General features: G+C 33.3%; 1 protein-coding gene across 2 annotated transcripts; it reads left to right on the plus strand.

Annotated features, from left to right (window-relative positions):
* Positions 1-206: 206 nt before the first annotated feature.
* Positions 207-7,101, plus strand: LOC105866296 (NKG2-A/NKG2-B type II integral membrane protein-like). 2 transcript variants are annotated; one of them, XM_076006784.1, is made up of 7 exons: positions 207-292; positions 1,501-1,727; positions 2,819-2,911; positions 3,438-3,485; positions 3,977-4,143; positions 5,787-5,887; positions 6,702-7,101. In XM_076006784.1, exons 2-7 carry the CDS (start codon positions 1,541-1,543, stop codon positions 6,811-6,813), a joined length of 708 nt encoding a protein of 235 aa, XP_075862899.1. In that variant the 5' UTR covers positions 207-292; positions 1,501-1,540; the 3' UTR covers positions 6,814-7,101.
* Positions 7,102-9,217: the final 2,116 nt, after the last annotated feature.

Below are 9,217 nucleotides of genomic sequence, written 5' to 3' on the forward strand. Positions count from 1 at the left end.
AAGTCTCCTATATTCTGGAGACGTGTGATGAGATAAACTGGCATCAAAGTAGCCCATGAGTGAGAATTTCCTGTTCAGACCTTCAGTGACACAGTGATGAGAAATCTACTTTTTCCACTCTTGACTCACTCTGAGCCTTCACAGAGCACTCTGTGAGGGTCACAGACATTGTTTGTTCTTGTCCTGAGTCTATGCCTTGAAATTTGACCTTTTATTTCCCAGCCACTGCAGGCCTTCAAATGAGAGTAACCTGGCCTTGGCTAAAGGACACACGACTTTTTGAGGACAGAAGGTATGTGCTGCTACTCTCTATCTGTCTACTAGCCTACCTCACTGAGTGGAAGATTTCAAGTACTCGGTGCATCTGAGGTAAAATTAATCTACACAAAAATCAGTAGCTATCTATTTCTCTATTTGAAAATTTCACGGTAAAATTCCTAAAGGTGACATATGTTGAAGAATTTCCTAAGTGTGCAAATTGTCGCCTGGAGACCTAGTCAAGAGCCTTTACATATTTCTGGATTAGTTAGCAAGTATAATTTAAGTGAATCCCCTAAACTTGATGATAATGAACAAGTAATTTTGGATTAGTAATCATTAGATTGTGTATTATTGAATAATAGCATAATAATTTATAATTAGCTCAGCCATTATAAAATATTATTAAAAAGAATTACTTTAATGATGAAAGCCAAACATAATTGCTCAAAAATTTTTATTAAAAGAAAGCACTTTTTATTTTTAATTAAAATCAGGGTAAGGTATTAATAAATTTCATAAAATGCTGAAACATTGATAACATTCATAAACAATGAAAAGATTTTTTAAAAATTTATCAAATATTGCAAAAAAATGTACCACACTGATATGAAAGACTTAATTATGATTTATTTTTCGTGGTTTAACTGACACAAATCAGAAACAATAACGCAGCAATTTTAAATAAAATAAAAATTAAAATAGCTAATATTATAGAGATTTGGGGTGCCAATTTCAGTAGTAGAAGTTTCATAGGCATTTTATATATATATATATATGTATATATATATATATATATATATATATATATATATATATATCAACTTTCCCATCCTCCATTTTAAGATCACTCAGTCTTTAACCATTATTGGCTTTCAAAGTTATCATATAAATCAGTGGAAAAGTTTTTCTAATACATTTACTTTTCAATATAGGTATTGTATTGATATTAAAATATCTTTTGAAACAGACTAAGAAATATATTGTTATTCATGGACTTCATTATTCCTCGTGAATGTGTTGCTTTTCTTTGTTCCAGCAATAATGTTTAGACAAATGTAGAAAATCTTTTTAAAAAGATTTTTTCCTAAGACACTTGTTTAAGCTCTAAGGAAATTAGAGAGAGAACTTTAGAGCGTTCAATGCAAAATGAGAACCAATACCCACTCTCCACCACATCTATTTTGACTACATGAGGGATCTTGTCATTATGTAAACCACTGATTAATTTCTTAATTTCAGGTATCATAGACACAGTCCCTGACATCACACAGCTGTAGAGATGGATAACCAAAGAGTAATCTACTCTGAAATGAATCTGGCCAAAAACCCAAAGAGGCAGCAAAGGAAATCTAAGGACACTAAAAGCTCCATTTCAAAAACTGAACAGGAAATAACCTATGCAGAATTAAACCTTCAAAATGCTGCTCAGGATCTTCAAGGCGATGACAGATCTTACCACTGCAAAGGTAAAGCACGTAACAGCTCCTCAATACAACTGTTCTAGGATGTGCAGTTGGGGTGCAGGTGTTGGGGGCTGATTCTGGTGTTATGCCTTATACTAATCATTCACTATAGCCTGTAATGCACGTGTGCTGCATGACGCAGTGGTAGCCAGCATTTTCTTCTAGTCAGCATTTTCTTAAGACACAGTTACTGCCTTGGGACATAACAAGAGGCCTGAGTTTCTGCACGTAAGCAAATATTGCCCAGCTCCGACATGGAGGGCCCCCGTGGTGGGAGTCTGGAAGCCATAAAGATAAGAAGAACATTCCCAAGGCCCGGCCCCGTATGATGGTTGGTTGTTAATGACGGGTAAGACTCCCCATGGGAGGGGGGGCGACCTAAGACAGGCACAACCGTGGGGGTCTGCCACTGGCTGGGAGAGAGTCGCTGGCTGGGAAAGAGCATGAGAAGTTCTTCTAATGGCTGCATTGTTCATTATTGCTTATCTCGGTCTTGGTTTTTGAGTTATGTCTGGTGCTGGCGCCTCAAGTAACTGTTTTGAGGTCTGAGACCATGAGAAATTGTTCCCTTTTGAAACAACTCCGGAATTGACTGATATGCTCAGATGCTCATGCACAAGGAACTAACCTTGGGTCTGGGGGGTATAAAAATAAAGCGACCAGTGTATTAGTCACTCGAGTCATTGTCATGTCCATGTGCGTCTATGTTGTTATTTCATGTTCTGTGTTCATTCCCCGTCCTATAATTGGGCCACATCAACAGGGGTGTAGGGAAAAGGCAGGGTGTGCTCACAAAGTTTTATTCATGGAAATAAGAGTTCTAAGTTGACAAATGGTATTTTCATATGAAATATGCAGACAGATTTTACTCACACATTGTAGAAATGTATAGCCTTTCTGCAACAACTCATGGAGCACTACATTTACTGAAAATGCAATGGTATATTCTGAGAGAAAGATTACTATGGTAGATGTGGGTTTGGGGTCCAACTTTATCTTTGATTCTCTGTGTATGTAGGGTCTCTTGTATCAAAATATTCTAACCAACCATCTCTGTCTCTCCTTTCTCAGTGTTTCTGTTTCTCTCCTTGCAGATTTACTGTTACCTCCAGAGAAGCTCATTGCTGGGATCCTGGGAATCATCTGTCTTATCTTAATGCCTATGGTAATAAAACTTGTCATTCCCTGTAAGTATGTTTCAGAAGAATTAAAGGAAACTTTGACATTTAATGATTGGAAGTGCTTGTAAACATTTCATGATATCAAGGAACAGAATTCAAATTTTAACATATGTTTAGACTAACTGAGAAATGGTTATTCTTAATTTTTCAAAAGTATAAATGAAAGAATAATTATACAGAGTCTTTGGTTTTAATTAAAGGTATATATTCAAATTTCATAACTTAAAGACAAGTTTTAGGAGATTGAAAAAGCTCATGGAGAAATAGAAATTAATTTTTGGAAGTGGTTAAATCAGATACTTACAATATATTAATATAAGGTAGACTGAGATGGTGAAGTTTTGTTTTGTAGGCTTTGGAAGCTTTTTTCCCCAAAATTTTCACTACTTTATTTTTTCTTGCTGAAATCAATTTTACTCCAGATAATTATAATTCTAAGTGATACACCAAATTTCAAACAAAATTTAAAATTATTGTGACTTATTTAGATATTAATTTTTAATACAGATTACTTTAATTTTTCCAACTATAGCAAGACTGATGCAGAAGAATTCTCTCCAGAATATGAGAACTCAGAAAGGTATTGATTTTTTTTTTATTTTGCCTCAATCTTATGCTGTGCAAATTTGATAATACATATCTTTTGGGGAAATAAATTAAAACATTGGGCTATAAACATTCATAAACAAAGGTTATAGGAAGGCATTCCTTTTTCTTCAAAAATAAGTAGAAATATTGACTTAAAATCACTATACATCTTTTTGCTTTTGACTTGAATAACTAGTAATATCTTATGATAACAGTTAAATAATTTTGCTATTCCAGAAAGGTGGTATTGTTCACCATTTTTTCAGACATGTACAGGGTGGATTAGTGTTTGATGTTTTGCTTTATGTGGCAATATAATTAGGGGAGGAGAGGCTGACCCTTTTTCTGTGCATGTGTGTGTGAGTGAGTGTTTTTTCTTTTATATTTATCAGCCTATGAGAATGAAAAGACATGTTCATATATTTTTATATCTTTGAAAATATGTAAATTAATTTTAATTGTGAAAATTCATATTTTTTACAGATAGTGATTCTTCAGCATATCACTGTGCTCATTGTCCAGAGGAGTGGTTCACATATTCCACCAATTGTTATTACATTGGTAAGGAACTCAAAACTTGGGATGAGAGTGTGATGGCCTGTGCTTCTAACAACTCTAATCTGTTTTATACAGAGAATGAAGAAGAGATGGTAAGATGTTAAGTGTTTTAAACCCTTTATTAGAAGTTTATTATAGTCAATATTACATTTGTAGAATTAATCCTATTCTTTTATGTATTTTCTTTTAAGTATTTCCATGTCTGTATATTATTCTGTTGTGTGACTTCACAATAGTTTTCTATTTAAACACTGCTAATGCATATCCAATTATTGCCAATTCTTGCTGTTCATGGAAAACCATCCTGCTACAAATGCTTTTACACTAAATTAAATTTTGCTATTTAATTATAGTAGATATAAGCACATGATGTTACAGATTTATCACAAAGTGCACAGACTCTTGTAGTACAAGTCAGATCACAAAATAGGAGTTTCCAGCCCCAGCAGCCCTGCCCCTGTGCATGTCCTTATCACTCCTCCTTTCTACTCCTCAAAACACTGTCCTTACTTTTAATATTACGAATAAAATTTACCAGTTTTTGTATTTTCATAAATGCAATTATATAGTATGCACTTTTATGCCTGTCTCATTGCACTCCTGTGTGATACTTGTGCAATTCATCCATATTAATGCAGTGAGCAGTAGTTTATTAGCATTTACTACTGCATTGTGTACATATGACATATTAAAATCCTTTCTGTCTGGTATCTCTGGATGGGGGACGTGAATCTCATGCCCTGAGGGACACAGAGGCTTCCTGGATGGAGCACTTGTAGTCATGGGATGCCTTTCCTGATCCCCCTCAGCCACACCTACCCTGGTGTGTCTTGGTTGGAACAGAAGCACTTCCTCTGGCTACTTACTGTTAGCAGGTCTCCTGATATAGCCCCCTTGCCAGTGGTGCCAGCCTTGCTGGAGTTGCTGGCAGGACTCCCTCTTAGTACAGAGGGGGAATGAGCTTATCTGAGGCACCTCTCAATGCCAGGTTTGATGCTGGGAACAGCAGGAATAGGTCATTTTTTTCTATTGGGTGGGGACTTAAGATGCCCAGACACCGTGTTGATCCCTGATCCTGGGGTCCCAAACCACTCCACCTTTCCCTTCATCCTTTCAGAATCTCCTTTGCTTGTGTCTTTCATGAGGTCCAGAGGATATAGTTGTATTCAGTGTAGAGTAGCACTTGTTTTGGACCATTGGTGTTCCACTAACACAGAAACAGAAAAAAAACTGGGGGCATAGCTAGTTAGAGAATGGTTTGGTGACCAGAAAATTGCATTTTTGGCTTATATGTCATTTATTTCCTCAGTGACACCCCTTTCAATTCCCATCTAAACCCCAAACTATTAGAAATGTAATAGAAATATACATTGATTTAATATTAGCAACAAGAGAAATGTTTGTACATTCTCTGGAAATTTATTTAAATTCATGCTATATTTGTTTTGCCAACATGGATACTATTAAATTACATGGGTCATAATTTTCCTCATTAACATAAGAATAATAATGAAACTAAAAAGTATAAATGTGTAAGAGTTCAATTTAAGAAATAATTACATATTTGTGAAAATTTTTAGCAATATAAAAAGTGGTTTTCAACTCTAATATTGCTTAAAATACTAACTTTGTTTTTCAAATTATAGACTCAATGAAAGAACATATTATTTACACTTGTAAAAATTTGTAAACTTTTTGACAATTATTTAAATGTAAAATATTTACATTCCCATAGAAATTTCTGGGCTCCCTGTCTCTTCTGTCATGGTTTGGAGTCTCTCGTAATAGCAGTGATCATCCATGGGTGTTAAGAGATGGCTCAACTTTCAAACTTAAGTAAGTGTTTTTGAATGGTGCTGTATAGTAGAAAAAATATAAAAAGGAAAAATTCAGAGGAATAATATGAGTACGTTTAAGTTGAATTATAAACATTAAAAAGATGTTGGAAGTTAGTGAAATGTTGCTATAAATGTTAAACAATGGACCACAGTACTCTCTCCTTACTTGTGGTTTCACTTTTTGTGGTTTGAGGTACCTACAATCAATCATGGCCAGAAATATTTGAAATGAAAATTCTAGAAAAAAGCACTTTATGAGCATTAAATTGCTCAGTGTTCTGAGTAGTGTGAGCAATTTCACACTGTCCCACTCTGTCTTGCCTGGGATGTGAATCATCTCTTTGACCAGCAGATCCACACTGTACAGGCAACCCCCCCTTTAGCCAGATCAGTTGTCCAGTATCTCAGTGTTTGGGTTCAAGTGCCTCTTATTTTACTTGATGGGGCAAAAGCCCAAGGGTAGTGATGCTGGCACATTGTTATATTTACTCTTTTGTATCATTAGTTATTGTTCTTAATCCCTTCTTATGCCTAATTTATAATTTAAATGTTATCACAGGTGTGTATAAATAGAATAAACATAGTATGTACTAGGGTTCAGTATAATAGTGATTTCAGGCATCCATTGGTGGTCTTGAAACACAACCCCTATATATACGGGGGACTACAGTGGTCAGTTTTCATAATAAGCAACCCATTATTTAATTGACCATTCTCATATAATTATTTTCTTAAAGCTTACAGAAAATGCTCTTGTTTCATGAATTGTCCCTATAAAACATGACAGAAGTATGGATTTTTCTCCATTACAGTATAATAGAAACAGAATATGGTAACCGTAACTGTGCTGTGCTATACAAATATAGACTTCAATCAGATGAATGCAGATCTTCAAAACTGTATATTTGTAAGCACAAGCGTTAGAAGAAAAGCACCTGAGTTGGGAGTCAGACAGGTAATTTTATATTTTGTGAAATGCAAATACTATTATGATTACATAAGTCAAAATGAATTGTAATTTGTGTTAATAATAAAAATATTTTCAAAAATAATATTTGTAGTATAATACACACATCACAAAGAACAGGATATCATTGCCTTTGTGTCTGGATCTTTTTGCTCAGCATTGTGTTTGTGGCACTTAACCTTTCTAAAAGTTGCATGTTATATGAATCTGTTCATATGAAATATCAAGAATAAGCAATTCCATAGAGACAGAAAGTGGAATGATGGTTGCCAGAATCTAAGGGGGCTTGCAATAGGAAGAGACCGCTAATTGCTACAATTTTCTTTTTGGGGTGATGAAAATTTTCTACATTTTGGAAGTGTTTTTTTGTTGTAACTATGTAAAAAATAATAAATGTAGTGATTTATACACTTTAAATGGAAGAAATGTTTTCAATTTACATGACATATCTATAAAAGATATTTGAAAATAACTCTCCTGTGTTTATGTTTGGTACCGCACTAATCTCTAAAGTTATATTTAAAGATTATGTCTCTTTATAAAGTTGACTTTTCCAGTCAATATCATGCTATGTCCCACAATGTATTAGGTTTTATTTAATATCTATCATAGTTAGTATTTTTTTGGTATTGAAGTCATATGGAAATCCAGATATTTTACACTTATGCTTTGTAAATAGCATCCTTATTTTAAAATTTCCTTTAGTTACTTTGTTGCTATAAATAGAAATACAATTGGGGTTTGCATGTTGATCTTATATCAAATTATTAATACTTCATTGATTTTATATATTAATTTTACCCCAAGTATAGGATTTCCTGGATTTTCTACATAAACTATTATTTTATCTTTAATAATCACAATTTAACGTTTTTCCAGGTGCCATACATTTTTTTCTTGATTTATTTTCACTGTCTAGATTTTTTTATTATTATTATTTCAGGATATTATGAGAGTACAAGCAAATATTTTGATTCCATGTTATGATTTTGCCACATCCAAACCATGATTTGACGTATGTCCTTTCCCCCCACAATGCTCACCATGTCCATTAGTTGTAAGTTTACTCACCCCCATCCCACCTACCCCCAAAGAATATCACTACTGTGTGAGCACCTAAGTGTTGATCTGTCAGTGCCAGTTTGATGGCGAGTACATGTAGAGCCGATTCTTCCATTTTTATGATACCTCACTTCGGAGGATGTACTGAAGCTCTATCCAGAAGAATATGAGAGGTGCTAAATCACCGTCATTTTTTATCATTGAGTAGCATTCCATCATAGTCATATAGCATATTTTATTAACCCACTCATACTGTCTAGGTTTTTATTTTCAATGATCAAGAGAAAATACAATAATGGTTCTATGTATATCATATCTATTATTTCCTGGTTTTGATGAGACGATTTCAACATTTCACTCACATTTGTGAAGTTTTTTATCATAACTGTTTCATATTCAAGTAGTTTTATAATATTCACATTTTTCTAATGAATTTTGCTTTGGATCAAGGTTACATTTTTTGCACCACTTAAAATAATATATATTTTCTCTGTGTGATGTTTCTAAATGACATTATTTGTATTTCTTTTTAATGTTAAGCCACTCTTGTGTTTCTGAGATAAAATCATACTGGTCATTAGCATTACGATTTTTTTTTAAAAAATCACTGTATATGATATTATATTTAGAGTAATATTTATTTCTTCACCCATGTTCACAAGGAAATCCTGTTAGCATTATGTTTTTATTCATTGCTACATACTTGAAAAGTCTTGCTATCAATGCTACACTGGGAAGCATTCCTATATTGATAAACTGGAAACCTTTATGTAAGCGTACATTTTTATCTTGAAAAATTATTATTTATTAGTGATGTTATCAGAGTTTGTAGAATATATTGGTAGGAATGATTACATAACAAACTTAATTTGTTTGATACATGTAGCGTTTACTCAGGTTTGCATTGTTTTACTACATTTTGGTTATTTGCATAATTAAGGAATTTTTTATTTCACATGAATACTAAATTATATTCATGACGTGGTTTTGTTACTTGTTTGATATCTGTAATATCCGTAAGATATTCCCACATTTAATCTAAAAATGAAATATTTATGCCTTCTCCTGTTCTTTCTTAAATAATCTTTTATCAATGTTATTAGTGTTTTCAATGAAAATGTCTTTGCCTTTGTTGATCCTCTCTACTAATTGTATGTCATGACTTTGTACTATTTGTTGTTTTCTTTTTTCTACTTCACTTGTATTTAATTTAATTTAATTTCAGCTTTACTGTTTTTTATTTTCTTTTGATACATGCTCAGATAATTCCATTTCTGATTTCATTTTTTTAAGTATATG

This window comes from Microcebus murinus, chromosome 10, assembly GCF_040939455.1.
Source record: "Microcebus murinus isolate Inina chromosome 10, M.murinus_Inina_mat1.0, whole genome shotgun sequence".
NCBI classification, from domain to species: domain Eukaryota; kingdom Metazoa; phylum Chordata; class Mammalia; order Primates; family Cheirogaleidae; genus Microcebus; species Microcebus murinus.

Coding starts and splice junctions, on each gene's coding strand:
- LOC105866296 (XM_076006784.1), top strand. CDS start 1,541: ATGGATAACCAAAGAGTAATCTACTCTGAAATGAATCTGGCCAAAAAC. Junction 3,486..3,976: donor GAATATGAGAACTCAGAAAG/GTATTGATTTTT, acceptor TATTTTTTACAG/ATAGTGATTCTTCAGCATAT. Junction 4,144..5,786: donor CAGAGAATGAAGAAGAGATG/GTAAGATGTTAA, acceptor ACATTCCCATAG/AAATTTCTGGGCTCCCTGTC.